The sequence below is a fragment of the Odontesthes bonariensis genome, chromosome 7 (genome assembly GCF_027942865.1).
Source record: "Odontesthes bonariensis isolate fOdoBon6 chromosome 7, fOdoBon6.hap1, whole genome shotgun sequence".
Lineage (NCBI taxonomy): Eukaryota > Metazoa > Chordata > Actinopteri > Atheriniformes > Atherinopsidae > Odontesthes > Odontesthes bonariensis.
In genome coordinates, this window is record NC_134512.1 from 8,007,854 (window position 1) to 8,027,556 (window position 19,703).

At 39.3% G+C, this 19,703-nt stretch overlaps 1 protein-coding gene across 1 annotated transcript in view; it reads left to right on the plus strand.

Moving 5' to 3' along the window:
• vps9d1 (VPS9 domain containing 1) overlaps window positions 1-19,703 on the plus strand; it is a 39,299-nt gene that overhangs the window by 5,250 nt on the left and 14,346 nt on the right. Inside the window, exons 5-14 of the mRNA XM_075469325.1 lie at window positions 1,004-1,115; window positions 6,271-6,333; window positions 7,933-7,985; window positions 8,651-8,738; window positions 9,125-9,207; window positions 10,241-10,389; window positions 11,544-11,921; window positions 12,032-12,161; window positions 15,298-15,503; window positions 18,679-18,763. Coding sequence (XP_075325440.1) covers window positions 1,004-1,115; window positions 6,271-6,333; window positions 7,933-7,985; window positions 8,651-8,738; window positions 9,125-9,207; window positions 10,241-10,389; window positions 11,544-11,921; window positions 12,032-12,161; window positions 15,298-15,503; window positions 18,679-18,763 — 1,347 coding nt within the window. The remainder of the gene's footprint in view (window positions 1-1,003; window positions 1,116-6,270; window positions 6,334-7,932; window positions 7,986-8,650; window positions 8,739-9,124; window positions 9,208-10,240; window positions 10,390-11,543; window positions 11,922-12,031; window positions 12,162-15,297; window positions 15,504-18,678; window positions 18,764-19,703) is intronic.

Consider the following 19,703-nt stretch of genomic DNA (forward strand, 5'->3'; position numbering starts at 1 on the left):
TATTAGAATATCCAATTTCAAAAAGGTATGCAGACCCATTTGTTATGATAATTGCTACTTACCTTTGGTGCGTCCTACTTCCATTAGTCCTACAACTTGACTTGAGTTTACCTGTGTCTAATTTAAGAACAGAGGACATTGTGAAGAAACACACTGATAGTGAATGAATGCAAGAATAAAAATCAAGCCAAAAGCTTGAGAGATTTGCCCTTAAACCTGCAAGGCTGGACCGTGTAAACTGGCACATGTTGGGTCAGCAATCCAAGACCATTTTCAGCATTTCATTTCATTTTTAGCTCGATGACTTCTGAAACCACCAACAGACTTTGAGCTGATAAGAAGGGCCATGTCTAATGTAAATCCAAGAGCAACAATTAAAGTGATCCAAAGATCCTTTGTGGAGACAGTAAAACTTTACAGAAACACTGCACCAATCAGGTTATTATGGTAAAGGGATCTGATATTCTTCAGTGAGAGATACAAGGCGCCAAAATTACTGTCAGACCACAATAAGCACAATCCTCTGGTCTGATTAAAGAAAGATTCCAGATTATTTGGCCTCAATATACAGCAACGTGGAGAGAAAACTACACACTGAGCATCGCTTCATTGATTCCATGTGTGAGCATGGGAGACGAATCAGGAAAAAGAAAAGAATGGATACAGAAAAATGTACAGCAGCTCTCATCCAGAGTGGGGTGAAAGTGTTACTTTTAAATCCAAACCAGAGAAAACTCTGAAAGGCCTGAAAATAACCAGCAGCTGATTAACAAACCGCTCTAAGTTACGTGTTTTTGAAGAAAAGAGGAAAAAACTATTTGATTCAATTCTATAATGCATAGAAAGCGTGGAAAATGAATGTTTTTTTTTTTAAATGCAGTTATCTCCTCAGCCAACAGCAGTATAAACAGTTAATATTGATAATCTTGTCATGGTGATAAAGTGGAAAGAGTTTGGTTCGTGTGTCTTTGACGTCGCTTGTTTGTTTTTGCTTGTGCTGCAGGGAGCTAACACCAATTGAAGAAGCATCGCGCTTGAATCAGAAGTTGAAAGCTAATTATGAAGCCCGACTGGCAAGGCTCGCGCCTGGTCAGGCCTATCAGAAGACGTCTCTAGTAAGTATTTGGTGTTTGTGTAAGAAAGTGATAGAAAAGGAGGAGAGACAGAACTTGTGGCTTACTTTTCCATTTCTTATCACGTTTTGTTGACTTAAACTCAAGTCCCGCTAGAGATTAACTGATCATATTCTCTTTTTGACATCTGACGGTTTGACAAACTTTGGTGGGTTATTGATGGATTAATGACGACGTGTTACGATATAAGTTGCAAGTTGTTTAGAGATGCACTGAATCCTTTTTGTTTTGCTTCAGGAATGACCTCCTTTTTCTTTACCAATGCGATACACAAATAAGCTTATGCAAAACACTACTGCCACAAAAGAGCTGTATGTATAAAGGGTAAGGAGGCTGTGGAGTATATCTAAATCTTATAAAGTTGTTATATTAGCCACAGAATATCAAACATCTGAACTATAAGGAGATAGTAGTCAAATACCATGATTTAGGCAAAGAAGTTAGCTGGACCTCCACATCAGTTCACTGCTTTTACTTTTACTCTGTTTCAGGGAACCTTACCACCTCTGAAACAACTAGAAAAAGGGTTGAACATTTTATCCCACAGTTACAGCAAATTAAAGTGAGAACAGCTGTTTCATACAGTATAAATGTTCTAGACAGACAAACTGCTAAACTATTTGTCTAAATTATTAAAGCTTGAAGTTTGAAGTGTAAACAGAAGCAGTGTATATCAGTGAATATTAATAGTGTGAATATACATGATTTTCATCTGTTGTCCCAGGTTTGAGATGCTCGACAGGCAAAGGCACTAACTGGGTAATCTCCTCTTGGGCCAGCTCGGGTTGACCTATCTGAGTTCTTTTTTTTTTTTAATACACTCCTGCAGTGGATGTGGGGCTAGTCCATAAACCAAAACCAAGTCAACAGTCTAGGACCTTTAATTGGAAAGGATTAGTTAGAACACTATAATTACACTGTGGAAGTTGCCTTTAGGCGAAAAGATGAGCCGAAAACTTCTCACATTAAGACCCTGTGAGTCGCGTTTATTAACTGACAAAAACTGACAGTTCCAACTGACAAAAACTGACAGTTCCAACTGACAGCTCGCGCATCAACAGAACAGCTGTTATCATGAAACGTCACCGGATCTCTTAAAGAGACCGCAACTATTAAATGCATCATAACATTCAAGACAATGAACCGCACAACATTAAAGACGATGAACCAACAACATAACAGATAACAGAACACATATAAGAAAGTGAATTATGCCGTCAGTGTTGAGAGCACTACAATGCTTTGAATATCAAACATCTTAGGTGTCCCCTCTATTGCCCCCAGCAACAAGTTGTAATTTTGCTACCTAATTGATTTTAATAATTAAGATTTATTTCAACGGCACAAAGAAATAAGGTGCGAAAGAAAGACAGAAACTGAAATGGAACCACCCTTTAGGTAGCAGGTACTCTCACATGTACTGCAACATGTTCTGCTTAGATTAATTAGATTTGTAACAGTAATTGTATCTGGATTCCTGTCACAGACTTACTTTGAAGACTTCAGTTCTATAGACTGGCTGGTGTACCAGTCCCGAAGCTGTTCTGCCTTTTGTGCGATGCTGTGTGGAATAAAATCCACATCTGACCACAGAGATACCTGCTCCTGGTCCAAGTGTCACTGATAACACTGCTGGCCAAAACTCCCAGCAGCAGGCTGTTGGTGCACTTTTTCATGCACCTTCAGTAAAAAAGCGTCTGTAATTTGATGAAGGCTGAAAATGCCATACTTTGGTTTCAGAATGCTGAGAGGGCAACAGAATGCTGTCCTCTGGAACAGCAGGTTGTTAAAGGCAGCTTTCTTTGAGAGCTTCTGTCATTTTAACGCCTGTAATGTCAACTTTACTCTCTTTTTTGACAGCAGAGCAAAGCTTGTAATCTGCTTTTCCTTTGTTGTCTCTTGTTCTCAAAATATATCAAAATATCCACTGCTTCGATGTGCTCAACCAACCAGAGCTTAATGCAATGTTGCTTCAAAGGGGTATTTAATGAAATAATCAATATGATGCTATATCAACAACATATTAAACTGTCCGTTTGGCTTTATTCTACCAACAAATACACACACAGCACAATAAGTATGTTTTCTTTCCAGATGGTTTGGCTGTTGACTAACCCTTTTGTTTTTTATTCATTGTCACTGTAGTTATTTTGACTTTGAACAGAGATGACAGCAATGTTGGCCTGTTTAATGCTCTATGTTGACATCGACATGTGACAGCTTATCTCCCCCATTTCGCAGTATCAAATGCCCGTTTTTAAAATGTGAGGCTCAGAGAGAAGTGTTAACTCATTTCTAGTGACTTTTATTTATGAGACATTTAAAAACATCACAAGTTCAATTAATGGCTTTCTATAAAAGGTGGTGTAAGAAACTAAATCCGACATTTTAAAACGCTCAAAATCGTCCAAATGATTAAAAAACAAATGCATGAAATGTATGTCACGATAAAGCAAAAACACAAATGGTAACTAATGAACTTTAGGTTAAATTTCCATTGAAACAAAGTCACTAATGTGACATTCCACCTTTTTTTAAGGTACTAATACAATGATTTAACTACGAATACAAATGATTTATTTATGTGTGATCGATGGCTACCAGTAGCTCCAAAGCCCTGCTGTAAGAAATAAGAAATATCCCTCATTACATTCCTATTAACCACCAAGTTTGTACAACATTTTGGATATGGTGTTACATTGAAGAGGGCTGGTCGTGTGGCGTAACCACCTCTGTCGCCTCACAGCAGGAGGGTTCCTGGTTCAAATCGTGGCTGGGGCCTTTCTGTGTGGAGTTTGTTCTCTCAGTGCATGCGTGGGTTTTCTCCAGGTACTCCAACTTCCTCTCACCGTCCAAGAATATGCAATTGGTGATTCTAAAATGACCTTTGGAGGGAATGTGCATGATTGTTTGTCTCTGTGTAGCACGTCTGATAGACTGGCGACCCGCCCAGGGTGTACCCTGCATGGGTTATTGCTGGGATAGACTCCAGCCTCCCCACGACCCTGAATCAAATTAACTAGGTATAGAAAATGGATGAATGTTACATGAAAGAAGAGCAACCTGGTCATTCATATGGTCATATATAAGGCTTCTGATCATGAATGTGTGTATAGCTGGGCATAATTTATCATCTTTTCAGCCACTTAACAATTAAAGAGTGCCGAGACACCTGGATAATTTATTTATCTTAGTTTTTATTGCATGTTTTTCAAAAACAGATAAAAAAAAAAACTAATTAATTTTGAAGCACCACACGCACACGTATTTGTATGAACAAACCACGTTGGTAAGCATTAAACTGAATAATGCCAGCACGGCGACTTCCGGTGATTGATTTGAAATCGCTTCTTTCTTCCGGTGACTTTGTTAATGATGAACACTCAGGTGAAGGGGGAGTGTACTGAAGAGGCCTCTTATTTAACTTTAGATAAAGTAAGGTCAACGAAGCAGAGGTATTTCTCCTCGTCCTCCTTCACTTACGTAAGACAAATAGAAATGGTAAGCGAGATGCAACAACAACCTTCTCTTAATTGTCACGTTTGGACGCAAACGTTTTTTTTTTTAATTTTTTTTTCTGGAGATTCTTAAAATAACGTAAACTTATCATTTAGATACGGAAAATGTTTCGGCATCAAGTGGAGCTCCGATCTTACTGGAGAAAACTAAAGGCGTTTGTAAAGGTAATGTGTTGTCGGCTAACTTTGTTAGCTAATTAACACCAGGTACGTTTCCTCACTCTGTTGACTGTAATTTACGAAAAGTCAAAGCCTGTGAGCCACGCTCCTGAAACTTGGATATCTGAACAGTTGGACACAACAATAAGGATAAACGTGTGCTGAAAATGTCAGTTTTCCAAGAATTCATCATAAACGGTGCAATAACTACACATTTTTCAAATTAAATGTGCTCAGTGTGCCCTGTGTTTTGCACATTTAGCCACATCTTTTGCAGCGTTTATTTTCACACAATGAGGACACATACCGATCAATGCATTTTTACTGGTATAATTAGTTTTTTGTGATAATTGAGACATTCTTTCCATGTGAAGTTTGCTCCACAACAGTATTGATTTAATGTCAGGAGCTGTTGCACAACATTTACTGCCACAAAACTAATTTTAGGTTAATCTATGCCCAGTATTTAAGTTTAATGTTGTTCTAATCAGCATTGAGGAAAGATCCGAGGTGAAATGAAACACTCCCGCAGGGTTTTGTGTTTGTTGTAATGATAATGAATTTATTTTTAACCCATGATTTCTGTTTTCATCGTGTTGTTTTTGTTAAGAAACATTATTGTTTTTTGTTTTTTCTTTGTCCTCAGCTTGTTGGTGTAACTTTCATTTTCTTTTTCCCAGAGAATATTTACAAGATAGCCAAAAAGCAATGGTAGGCATCGAGAATGAGTACTGTTTACCATTTAATTGAGGGGCAAGTTGGTATGAGGTATGAACCAAGATACAGTATTTGCATAACTTGGAAAAACACAAGACTGTAAAATCATGTTTTTTTTTGTTTTTTTTTTAGAGTTTTGATAAGTTTGGTGTGTTAATCTTAATGTTAAACTAACTTTTTCTGTGGAAATATCTACAAATTGAAAAGTGTGCGCCAGACCACTAAAAGCCACATCTTGGACTTCATGAATATGTCGAAATGAATGATGTCTGTTACTATCTGAGATGTGAAATGTATCAAAAGTTTTATTTTCTGCTGTAATAGTTGGGTTGTTCACAGCTGACAGGATTAGTTTGAAGCACTGGACATATTCTGCACAGGACTATCTCTTTGGACTTCTTTTGGACTCACACGAAGACGAAAGAAGACTTTATTTTTCACTAATGCGTGTTGGGGGGCACTTGGTTTTTCTCTGCATTTTCATTCCAGTTTTATTTTGAGCCGTGTCTGTGCTGGGACTCTGGGTGGGAGAGGGCGTGTTTATGAGTTGTGCCACCAGCTTTGTGTTTTGTTTTGCCATTTTTGCTTTTTATAAATTCAATAAAACTCTAAATAAATTTTAAAAAATCTGGGATTTTTCTTGTCTTTTTTTAATTATTTTTAATGAAACTTGTAATGTATGGTCCTTTGTATTTCTGTGAGTGCTTATGTTTAGCAATTTCTTCTCTTTTCCCCCCATGCAGACCCTGTCCCTCCAGCGGCAGATGATGGAGAACCTCATCATAGCCAAAGCCAGGCAGGATGCTGTATCCTTTTGTCAGCTTGTCTACTGCTTTGTTGACAGTCCCCATCTGTTTTTGGCTTAACCGGTGAAGGGTAAATAATCTAATATTATGATTCTCTCTCTAATGCATTGCTTAATGCAATTTTATTAATTGAATATATTTTTTCTGCTGGTCAGACAAACAAATAATGCAAATGTATACATCTACTTATTTTTGAGGTACTCGACACTTGAATGACGAGCAGCTTACGATTTCTGAGCACAGGTTGAACAATGGTGTCTCTGGTAAAATGATGGCATCGGTGGAAAATTTGCTCGGATAGGAGAAGTGCTCATCGGATGGTGGAATGAACCTTTAACTGTAGATTAATTATATATTATAGCTCAGTGGGGATTGTTATAAGCCATCATGCATCTTCTTAATGCTGTTGATCTGCAGGTCTTAAAGTCTCAACTAGTATTGAATTTAGTTTCCAATTTGAATTTTTTTTAGGTGCTTTATCTTTTGCCTGTTATATCAGTATAGAACTCATGTCGTTTTACTTGAAAATATGAAAAAAAACATTAATCTAAGCTAAAGTAAGGAAATATTTTGTATACCCGCTTGAAAATAACCAGTCATAACTATGCGATTGAAGGTTAAAATGTAAATTAAAAAAAAAAAAATGATTGATCAGTTTTATTTGCTCTGTTTATCCATTTTCTGCTGTTTTGTTTTATTTAATTATTTCTCTAGGAATTCTTTTAAAATACTTTTGATTGAGTTGTTTGATGAATAAATACTACTGGTTTCCATCATAGTTTAAGGCGGTGTTTTGTTTTCAGATTTCAGAAATCCAATCTTCTTTTTCTTTTCCTGCAGACGCCTTTGTTTGGTTTGCCTGAACCACACTCACGTTTGTTAGGATTTTCTTTGGTTAAATGTTAGTTGTTGAAACAGTTCAAACACCGACGTAAAATTTAACTAAATATAGAAAACGTTAAAAGAAAAAAAATTGAGGTCCAGGCTTTATGAAGTTCACTTTTTAAGTGTTTTTTTTTTTGTGGCTTTTTATGCCTTTAATGTTTGGACAGTTCAAGAGAGACAGGAAGCAGGGGGCAGAGAGAGGGGAAAGACACGCAGCACAGGGCCGCTCAGTGCGGGAGTCGAACCGGGGCCAGCTGCAGCGAGGACTGTAGCCTCTGTACATGGGGCGGCTGCTTAACCCACTACGCCACCGATCGCCCCATGAAGTGTACTTTTGACTTGTTTTCTGCCGGGGTCAAAACACACAGTTATTTATGTGAATGCTGCAGAAACACGGTAATATATCCAGAGTAAGTGTGATACGTTGTGTTTGTCATCAGTCTAAGTACACAACTGGAATCCACAAAGTAAAGCCATTGTGGTAACTCACTAACATGTTGGTTTCTGTAAATAATTTCAATTCTGGCTCTGTTAACATATAAGCAGTAAAATATCAGATTAAATTACTTTTAACATTTAAAAAGAGGAATGCCCATGTCATAAAATATCATCCATGATTTTGATGTTGACCTTCAGCAGGCGTAATTATCCTCACTAATGGCTGATTCATTTGAGACTTGGATGTTTTTGAGGTTCCCTTAATGTTTACCCCAGCTCCAACGGAAGATGGAGGAGAGAAGACTAAGGCTACAGGAGGAGGCAAACAGGTACACTGTTGAATCGGGTTGAAAATTAATCTCAAGAATGGACTTTTTCTGTTTTTTCTCAGCCTGAGAAGCAGACAGATCTGAAAGTGTGTGTTCCTTTTGTCATTTGTTTGGGCAAAGTGCGTCCGCCTCTCCTGGCTGATCGCTGTTGTTTATCTTATATGGGACAGACACACAGCTTTGTTGCTCTGATTGGCTGTAGGCCTGTCCAATTGCATCTAGAGTCATTATCAGTTTCTATGTTTTAAGGTTCCCTGCCTCAAGTAAGTCTCTTTCATTGTCGCTTAAATCTTAAATTGATATCATTGTCTTTCCAGTGTCTGGGCTCCAAAGTACATTTGAAACAATCACTACAGCTTCTGTTATCTGTTTGTGTTATTTAAAAAACCTCGAGGGGTCAAGTCAGTTTTAGGTCATGAGATTTACTCAAGTTAGTTACTTTACAAAGAAAAAACATGCTCGGATATCATAGATTGAGTAATACAGTTACAGATACTCTTTTCATTTGTTCCAAACATGACAGGGTTGTAGTATCCATAAAGAAATTGTGAACTAAACCATCCAGAAAGGCTTAATGATTACAATTTTGGTTGATCTATAAATTGGCTTTCAACACTGCAAATATGCAGACCCATAACGTCTTGTTTATGTGTTTGTCATCACAGGAGATTTGCTGCATCTGGGGCAATGACCTCAGAAGAGCAAGAGCAGCGTCTTCTTTATACCAATGTGTTGGAGTATGAGCAAGACCATGTAAGTGTGGGAACAAACGCTTTAAAGACATGAAATAATACCAGTCACCAGAGCTCACAGGATCCGCGTAGATAACCAGACCTTAATCAGGCCTTGAATGATGGCAAATGATTTAGCCAAAGTGCAGCCAATACACGTGAGTCACAGAATACTAAAAACAGCTTCACTGTTGCTACAGAAGATGGCATTTAAAGAACATTGGAGTTACCGTGCTGCAGTGTTGAACAATAATGAGCAATTATGCCACAAATTCAGGAAAAAAAGGCTCTAATTTGAGACCCTGCAGCTGTACCTTTAATAATGAGTGACGTAATCTCAGTGGTCATATTTAATTCCAGATATTGTTGTAATTTATATATATTTCTATATTTTTATGTGCCTTTTAGGATTGGCCCAAACAGTGGAAAGCCAAAATAAAGAAGAACCCTGACGTCACACTTGTGTCAGATTTGGTCTCTTATCTGCTCAGGTAACTGACTTCAACATGAGGATTTTAACTGAGTCTTAGGCTGACATTTGTGCTTAACTGCAGCGTAGTTAATGAAACAAGTACTTGGCAGATTGAGTCTCCTCAACACCAAGACACTAACTCAAGCGCAGCAGGGGTTGATAAGGGGGAGTGTCCTTCGATTTGGTTGTGCTGGTCATCTTTCAGCTGTTGGACTTTGTGTTTTGGTCTCAAACTCCCCAATCTTATGTTTTGGTTGAGCAAAACATAATGTACGTATGCTGTACAAAACATTTGCATCTTTGTCAGAATTCAGGTTATTCTTGCGTGTTAAATTGCTACATTTAACCTCTGGTCATAATTGAGCATTTTTGCACCATTTTCAGAATCATGGAACAAGAGATTTTAAATAACACAAAGTCAAACTTTTTTTATAAGCTAACAGACCTTCGTCTCTTATTTTAGATCAGATTGGAATTAGATTCTGGACAATTTTTAGCATGATATTTAACACATTTGGGCCAAATGAAGATTTGGTAATATTTCAACTAATGAAACTGTTGAACCTTCATTTTCTACCAGATATTGTCAAGTAGTAATATCACACCTACAGATGCGCCACACTTTTTTATTATTGGAATTAATTTAGGCTTTTGCTATTTCACTGCATCATTAGACAACAGATTTTTCTGATACAAAAACTCGATATTGTTTTGTTTTATTTTTAGCAGCCTTCTCATTACACCATGATAATTCACAAGTGTTTGTTTCACTTTTAAACTTTTGAGATTTTAGTTTGACTCAAGTTTGCTTCCAACACTTCAGTTATGTAAGAGGTGGACATGTTTTGTGTGTGAGTATGTGTGTATATATATATATGCAATAAATTAGTATTATTCTTACAATCTGATGGTACAAAGCAGGGTTTCCTCTGAAACTTAAAGCTTTTTAAAGGCTATGTTGTGAAAATGCTGGTAGATTTTTCTGAGAGTTTGCACTTTCATCTGAATACTGTCATCATGCTGATTAAGTTGCATTCGCATTGTGTTCTCAGCCGGTCTGACCACCCAGTGGTGAGGCTGCTGAGGAAACACCAGTACAGAATTTACAACAGGCTTTACCCCATCGTAAGCAAAGGCCTGCCGCGGAGTTTCGCCCTGCCCCTGCGGCCGTCTCGCAGCGTTCACAACCTTCTTATTCCAGGTAAGAATCAAAGTCGGGTGTTTTGTGGGGTGAGTTGAAGGGTTGAGCTCACCTTTATCTTTATTTTCTTCTCTTAGGAAGGTAGTTTAGTCGGTGAAAGCCAAGTCTTAAAGTGTACACTCACCGAAACCGTAAAAGGACCTCAGTTTCCAGCATTAATGTGACCAACTTGAAGCACCTGTGTGAGGGGAAAACAAAGCAAAGTAAAATATTATTATGGCACAGGTGAGGTCAGAGGGGCAAGTAGGGCCAACCTATTTATCAAATCAAGAAATAACTGCCTTTGGTCCTTGCACAGTAAATTAAGTTAACACAATCTTCAACAATGGGAGCCTTTGTGAGTAAGGGGTAAAAAATACAAGTCCCATACAAGCTACTTACTCTTCTGCACATGTGTTTTGAGAGCAATAAAGAAAGTAAAATTGATATCGTTTAAAACTCTTAAAAGAAAGCGGCAGGGCTCTCCTCAGATATCAGCCAGATTTACAGTTTAAGACTATTTGCTACAGGATTCTCCTCTTTATGCCTAACATAAAGAATGAGCTGGTGATGATTAAAGTTGCAAAACCTGCAGGTTTTTACAAATGTGTTTGTGTGCGTTAAGCCAGGGGATGAATTCTAGTAAACCACGCTAATCTTACGGTAAAGTATGAAGGATGGAATTAATGGGGGTCTGTCTTGCAAATGATGGTGTTGGTGAACATGTATTTATTTCTGTCTGCTTTTTAGTCATATTAGCTTGAACTGTCATGGGATTCTGGAAGTAGAATATTAAATAGGCTGTTTAGGAAAAATCCCGAATTCTGTAGCTCCCTCTAAAGCCTGTAATCGTGCTCGCAAAAATCGAGCGCTCCCGGCTGTTTTTAACCAATCACGTTAGGTTTATTATTTATCTATTATCTGAGCAGAACAGTCACCAACCACGTCTTCCATGCTGAGCGTGAGTCTGCCCCCAGCCTGTGTGCGCGCACACTGGTGTGAACTCACGTGCACAACCTCGTCCACAGAGGGGGAGGGACCTGAAAGTTGTATCAGTTCGAATTTTCTGTTTGACTCTTGAGAGCTATGTCTATCGATATCATAAATGTAATTTCTGTAACGGTAATAAAAGTATTAATTCTTCTGTTTGTGTGACAATGCTGTGGATTATTTAGAGAGTTACAGAAAGCCAATCAGGACTGCAGGCAGTAGCATTGGTGGCCAGAGCTTCAGCACAGACTCCTCACTTTCTCCCTCATGCTCTCACGACCTCAACACCAACTACGATGACGACGATAATGTGGACGTGGAGGAGCCCCATACGCAGGTGACAGTGGACCGGGAGAACTCTTTTGAAGATTTGGAGCAGTTTCTGTCCCAGTTAGACTGGGCTCCACCTCTCAGCTGCACAGACGACTCCACCTCAGAGTCTGAGCTGACATGTGATGCTTCGATGCAGCTGGAGCAGGATGAGGGTCATACCCAGGAGCTGGAGAAAAGAGCACTTAAAGAACACTTGAAAGCTGTTGTCAAAGACATCCATATAGCAGTCGGTGAGCACAGTGAAGGATGGATGTCACAAAGTGTCTTACTTTTTTATTTTTAACAACTTCCTCTCATTGATGTGTAATGACTGAGTTATTTATTTCTTGTAATGTTTCAGATCAACTTCTCTCACTATGTTTGCTATCCTTCGAGTGTCTAAACACGGCCATCTTGAAGGACTTGTGTCTTGCCAGCATAGAGGAAGCCTTCTTCACCCCCCTGTGGAGCGCTCTAGTGGCTCTATTCAGGTAGTGCACCCTTAATCCTCTAACACAAGTTGAAATACTAAACCTCAAATGTTTGGACAGTTGCATGTTTAGTTTATGTTGTGTTTTCGTCTATCCACTCGGGCTGTTTTCTTTTAACACATTCAGTCTGAGATAAAATGATAGATACTGTACTTTATTCTCCGCTCTGTTTGGAGTAAGTTCACACCAATAAAGGGGAACTCTCTGTGAGATAGAGCTGTGTTAACATGCAGAATCCAAATTTGAATAAAGATAAGATGGGGAAACTATCTTTATAGACTGTCAGCCTAAATAACCTGTTCCCCTCCAAATATGACATTAAAAATATGACCTATTAACCTGTTTTGGGGGAGTTATAAGTCAAATTATAAGGCCCACATAAGCTAACAGTATTTATAGGATAAACGGCATGTGTTATATCTATAGCCCCTTTCACACTGCGACCCGCTATCTTAGCGGGTCCAAATTGCACCTTCGACCCGCGTCGAGCAATGTGAACGCTTGGCGTGTTGGTGACCCGTGTCGCCTGAAGCCGAGTTCAGGGGGCGTTGCCTTGTGGCAGAGCGTCACACGAAACACATAAAATGCTGGGCGTGTACAATGACGTAGGCACAAGCCATACGTCGGAGGTAGGGTTAAATACACCTTGAGGGCTCGTTTTTGCAATTGTATATGCAGTTCATGGAGATGTTATTTTACGGGGTGTGGATGGTTACAACATGGGATGCCGCCGAAGAACATATGCGGAGAATACAAGAGCACTATAGTCCCCGACATGTGGCGGTAAATAACGTCCTCTGCTCGGAGGCTGAGGAGCTCGCGGACCTCCTTGTCTCCCCAGTTGGCCATATTAAAAAATGTCTCCAACTTGATGTAGGCTAAAACAGAGTGAAACTTGTCCTCACCTGTCGCTGTTGTTCTGAACCAGCTGTCCATTCTGTCTTTTAAACTCCTCACGCCACGCCCACGTCCGACCCGCGTCGATTGTGTTCACACCAAACTCGGCTCGGCAAAAAGACTAGGGTCCGACGCGGGTCGAAAGTCGAGTTGACGCGGCAGCCCGGGTCGGCAGTGTGAACGCAACAGCGGACACGCTAAATTCGCGGATTAAACGCGGGTTATTCGGCAGTGTGAAAGGGGCTAATATCTGTGTGCTTTTCCATTGAGTATTTTCTGTAGGTTGTTTTTAACTGCCTCCAAGTGTTTCTTTAAACAATCCACCTGCGAATAATTACAAGCTGTGTTATTAGAAGATGTAATTGGATGATAAACTACATAAAGTTAAACTCGTTTTTTTTTCAATGTGGATAAGACAAAGCTGAGCTACGGTGACTGCAATTTTTTAAATAAGATATTTGGATCATTATTTGAAGTAAAGTCCTATTTTTCTACATTTCTGATTATGTCCTGTGATCCGTGTCTTTTGCGCTGTAGTTGTCTTCTTTGTACATTTCCCCAGCAACCCAATATATCGTTCAAACATGTCGCACATCATGAGGCTGTAACAGTACAGTCAAAGTAAATGGAGAAATGTATTTGAAAATAAGTTTCTGGCATACAAATGAAAGTCGAGCTTTGCCAAAACTGCTTGGCTTTTACATGCATCACAATGTTCTCATCAAATATTTTCCCATCCTCTGCGTTACTTAACACTGAATCATCGTAGAACAAGTTACAACACCACCGTGGCAAATTCTTCTTTAACAATTCCCTGTTATGTTTAGGTTTATGCATTTAGCAGACGCTTTTATCCAAAGTGACTTACAATTGAAAAGATATTTAACATTACAGCTAATATCAAAGCTAACAATAAGCTACATAGAAGGAATCTGTTAAAGTTGCTTTCACTTAATGTCTGGTTGTACATTCACAGAATTTGGTTTTTATCTTTAAACATTGTCCACAGGCTGAAGCATCTCTCATTTTACCTTTGCAGGCATTTTAATTTGGACTCTTTCATTGGACCTCTGTATCAACCAGTAGAAATAATTCAGCTTGTCTTATTGTTGAAAAACAGCAGAAATTTGGTCTGTACCCATGTTTGCAATACCAAACACATATAAACATAATTATATTGGGAAAATTACACAGACTCATATAGGCAAGTTTATTTGTATAGCACAATTTAACTACAGGGTGATTCAAAGTGCTTTACAGATACATTAAAACAGTAGAAATAAAAAGCATGATTTAAATGTTAAACAAAAAAGAAAGAAATAAGAACAATAGATAGAATCAGATAAAATCAGTAGTTAAAATGTAATGTAAGTTTTGAAACTCAAGCTTCAGATTTGGAGCTTTATTCAAATGCAGCTGAAAATAGGCGTGTCTTCAACCTGGACTTAAATACACTGAGTGTTTCAGCTGATCTGAGGCTTTCTGGGAGTTTGTTCCAGACATGTGGAGCATAGAAGCTGAACGCAGCTTCTCCATGTCTGGTTCTGACTCTGGGAACTGATAGAAGACCGGATCCAGATGACCTGAGGGGTCTGGAAGGTTCATACTGGGTCAGGAGTTCACTGATGTATTCTGGTCCTAGACCATTCAGAGCTTTATAGACCAGCATCAGAACTTTAAAGTCTATCCTCTGATGGACAGGCAGCCAGTGTAAAGACCTCAGTGCTGGACTGATGTGGTCCACTTTTTTGGTCTTAGTGAGGACTTGAGCAGCAGAGTTCTGAATAAGCTGCAGTTGTCTAACTGACTTTTTAGGTAGACCTGTAAAGATGCTGTTACAGTAGTCAAGCCTACTAAAGATGAATGCATGGACTAGTTTTTCCAGGTCCTGCTGACGCATCAGATATAATGTGAACAAGCTACAGGACCAGTTGCTGCAGTTGCACTTGCTTTTGTTATCCACATGTTCTCATTGTCTAGTATCTCCGGTGCCTAAACTATCTAAGTTCACTCACCACCTGCAGTACGGTGGAAAAACTAGGACCATTGAACTTTGACTTGGTAATAAAGTCTCATAATGTTTACTTACAGGAGTAACTTAAAAACGTAAAGGAAATCCTGGTTTTGACATTTTTAATTCGATGCAGCATAGGAATCTGAGCTGAACTGCCACCAGGATCAACATCTGATGTGAAAAGGCTCAGTTATTTCACACACTTTGTGTTTCTGTGTTTGACAGGAGGGTCCACAGAGAAAGGGAGCAGTCATTCGAGAAAAGTATCATGATGTTCTGCAACGCTTCTCCGGGAGATGTCGGTGTTCCCCCAAAACTGTTTCCTCAAGACCCTTGTGCACTGCAAGATTCCTACCCCTATGAGTCTGCAGTGCAGGAGCTCAAGCTTCTGCTTCAGTTCTGCTGTCCACAGAGGAAGCTGGAATGTATAGGTAGGTGAAACTCTATTGGTAAATTAGACTGTGTTTTTGTTTCCCCCCCATTGGCTTGAAAAGGAATTCTGTTCAAGAGCATTAGATTCAACAACAAAAGTGTTCGGGCACTTTTTCAGTTTTAAGGATAATTCTGCAAAGGTTGAAGTTAATTTAATAACAAATTATTAACCACGAGATTGATAAGGTTAATAAAGGTCTTACTTTTGCTTACCATGTTCGTGATACGCTGTCATCATTGTTTTTATCCTTGTTTTCAAGATAGATGTCACGACCACCACCGTCAGCTAAGATGTATAAGAAAGCCCTTCGTAAAGCTAGAACTGCTTATTATTCATCATTGATAGAAGAGAATAAGAATAATCCCAGGTTTCTTTTCAGCACTGTAGCCAGTCTGACTAAGAGTCCGAGCTCTGCTGAGCCAGTTATTCCTTTAACTCTCAGCAGTGATGATTTCATGAGCTTCTTTATTAATAAAATTGTTTCTATCAGAGAGAAGATTGATGGAGTCCTTCCCACTATTATTAGTGATGTATCATCAAGTACAGCAGCTTTAGAAGTATCTTTAGAACCTGATTTGTATTTAGATGGCTTCTGCCCAGTTGATCTCTCTGAACTAACAACAGCAATAGTCTCTTCTAAACCATCAACTTGTGTTTTAGACCCAATCCCAACCAAACTGTTCAAGGAGGTTTTCCCATTAATTGACACTTCCATATTGGATTTGATCAATCTGTCTTTGTTGACAGGATATGTACCTCAGACTTTTAAGGTTGCTGTAATTAAACCTTTACTTAAAAAACCTACTCTTGATTCAGAGGTGTTGGCTCATTATAGACCTATATCCAATCTCCCTTTTATGTCTAAAGTTCTTGAAAAAATAGTTGCAGCTCAGCTTTGTGATCATTTACACAGAAATAATCTGTTTGAAGAGTTTCAGTCAGGATTCAGAGTGCATCATAGCACAGAAACTGCACTGCTGAAAGTTACCAATGATCTCCTCTTAGCCTCTGATAGCGGACTTGTGTCTGTGCTTGTCCTGTTGGATCTCAGTGCTGCATTTGATACGGTCGATCACAGTATCTTATTACACAGACTTGAACATGTTATTGGGATTAAAGGAACTGCATTAGGCTGGTTTAAATCATATTTATCTGATAGATTTCAGTTTGTTCTTGTAAATGAAGAATCTTCCTCACACACCAGAGTAAGTCATGGAGTTCCTCAGGGTTCTGTGCTTGGACCGATTCTTTTTACTTTATACATGCTTCCATTAGGTAACATTATTAGACAGCATGGCATAAATTTCCATTGCTATGCTGATGATACTCAGCTGTACTTATCTATAAAACCAGATGAAACCAATAGGTTGGTCAGACTACAAGCATGTCTTAAAGACATAAAGACCTGGATGACTCAGAACTGTCTGCTGCTAAATTCAGACAAAACTGAAGTCGTTATCTTTGGACCTGAGCGTTTCAGGGAGAAATTGTCTAGCTATATAGTTACTCTAGATGGTATTTCCTTGGCTTCTAGTTCTACAGTGAGGAACCTTGGAGTTATTTTTGACCAGAACTTATCATTTGACTCGCATATAAAACAGGTTTCTAGGACTGCCTTCTTTCATCTTCGTAATATTGTTAAAATCAGGAACATCCTGTCTCAGAGTGATGCAGAAAAACTAATTCATGCATTTGTTACTTCAAGATTGGACTACTGTAATTCTTTATTATTGGGCTGTCCCACATATTCTCTGAAAAGCCTTCAGCTGATCCAAAATGCTGCAGCCAGAGTTTTGACGAGAACTAACAGGAGATATCATATTTCTCCAGTTTTAGCTTCTCTTCATTGGCTCCCTGTTAAATTCAGAATAGAATTTAAGATTCTTCTCCTTACATATAAAACTCTTAATGACCGAGCTCCATCATATCTTAAAGATCTCATTGTAAGATATTTTCCTAACAGAGCACTTCGTTCCCAAACTGCAGGTTTACTTGAGGTTCCCAGAGTTTCTAAAAGTAGAATGGGAGGCAGAGCCTTCAGTTATCAGGCCCCTCTATTGTGGAATAAGCTGCCAGTAAATGTCCGGGAAGCAGACACCCTTTCCACTTTTAAGACCAGGCTTAAAACTTTCCTTTTTGATAAAGCTTATAGTTAGGGATGGCTCAGGTGATCCTGAAACATCCCATAGTTAAGCTGCTATAGGCCTAGACTGCTGGGGGGCCTCATCTGACACACCTTTCCTCACTTTACTCTCTTTATGTATATGTGATATTATTATGGTCATTAACTCGTGTTTCCCTGTTCCAACAGATATCCTGAATGGTGTTACAGTGCCGCCGTCGCGGTGGCCCCCCGCCCCCCTCCCCCCCCCCCCCCCCCCCCCCCCCCCCCCCTCTTTTCTGTCTTCTCAAACCCCAGCTGGTCGAGGCGGATGGCCACCCTTCCTGAGTCTGGTTCTGCCAGAGGTTTCTTCCTGTTAAAAGGGAGTCGTTTCTCTCCACAGTCGCCTCAGGCACGCCGCTCAGGCCGGGAGATTGGACCGAAAAACAAAAAGTTTTCAGTGCAATCTGTTGGTTTTCTTAGCTAGGAAATTGTTTTTGAATTGGCTCTATATGAACGAATTATGATTATTATTAATTAATTGAATTCCAATTGGCTTGAATTGGACTTACTATCTAAGTGCCTTGAGATGACATTTGTTGTATTTGGCGCTATATAAATAAAAATGAATTGAATTGAATGAAACTTTATGGAACTTTAATTTAAACTGTGATTAGAACTTGTTGTGAGGGCTGCTGAAACCCAACGATTTGTTATCTGTTATGCCCATTTAGAGCAGAATAGTGTTTCATCCTCACTGACCCACAGCCTTTTGACAGTTGCACATGTGGAGTCTTCATCCTAAAGATCATGTTCTTTAACCGGGGTGCAACCAGTGTTTGAGTTTCTTTAATCTCTTTGTTTTGTGCGTTCCAGTAGGTGGTGCTATTTTCTTGGTGTTGGCAGTAGCTTGTCTTTTAAAGTTAAACATCTCATCTTCTTCATCAATACCATGAGCCTCTGACTGCTGTACTGAGCCATTTGTTGTTAAATTGAACATTGTTTGCTGTGGGAGGATTACAAATGAAATAATTACCAATCCAGCTAAATTCTTGGTTCTGTTTTGTTACAGTTAGGACGTTACGCCTGATCTGTGCTTGCGCTGAGGATTATAGGTGTCTTCATGAGATGGATTCTGCTCCTAAAACAGCAGCCATGTGAGTAAATGAGCAGAAAAGTGGCATTTTGTTGTTGCTTTTCCTTAATCACTGCATATAATTCCTCACTGACAGATTGCTGCTTGAACATGCAAAATGTTAAACAGTCTAAGATTATTAACAATGTGTTTTTTCTTTTTGTTTAATTCGTCTGCGGTCCACTTCATTAAACTTTAGAAGAAGTCATTTCCTAATTTACTTCATGCATGTAATAGGGAGGGAAAGGCTGTGTCTAAGTCCTCTGGAATTACCCAAACATTATTTAAGGACTCTGCCTTGGTAGCTGCACTGTCAGGTCTCATCAGTGCTCACTCAGGCCTGGCACAGCAGGGGCTATCCTGGGTCAGTTGCCCTCCTATAGAGTGCCTCTTCTGGGCCAGACCCTAAAGTGGGTCGTCCTGTCTGAGCTCGATACAAACCCAGGGCCCAACAAGGAGGTTTGGGGAGAAGAACAGACATGGGAGTTTGTGGAATTTATAATGATGATGATGGTCTGAGTCAGACAAAGGTTTAGTGGGTTGTAGTTCTTATAATGGAGAACGTTTAGTGGAGTTCGGTCTGTTTGGACTGAAGCAGGTGCAGATATTGTGGCTTCATTTTATACACTGAACTAAATCCAGAAGAGAAAACTGTGCTGTACTTACAATCAGCATAATAACCACCTGGTGAATTTCCAACTCTAAACATTTAACATTCTGCAAGCAGAAACTAAAATGAAAAGTGACAACAGTAGTAAACAAACTGTAGTCTTAGTCCCAGAAAAGGAGTGTTTACAGGGTTGTTTGGAAAGCCACTTTTAGGTGATGTTGGACACTTAATTGGGTTTAAAAGTGTTGTGTGAAACTTATGGGATGTGTCATCAGGTTGCAGTGCGAGTTTGCTAAGGCGGCCGCCTTGACTATAATGCGCTGCGGGAAACACTGCGTTTCTGAGAACCAGT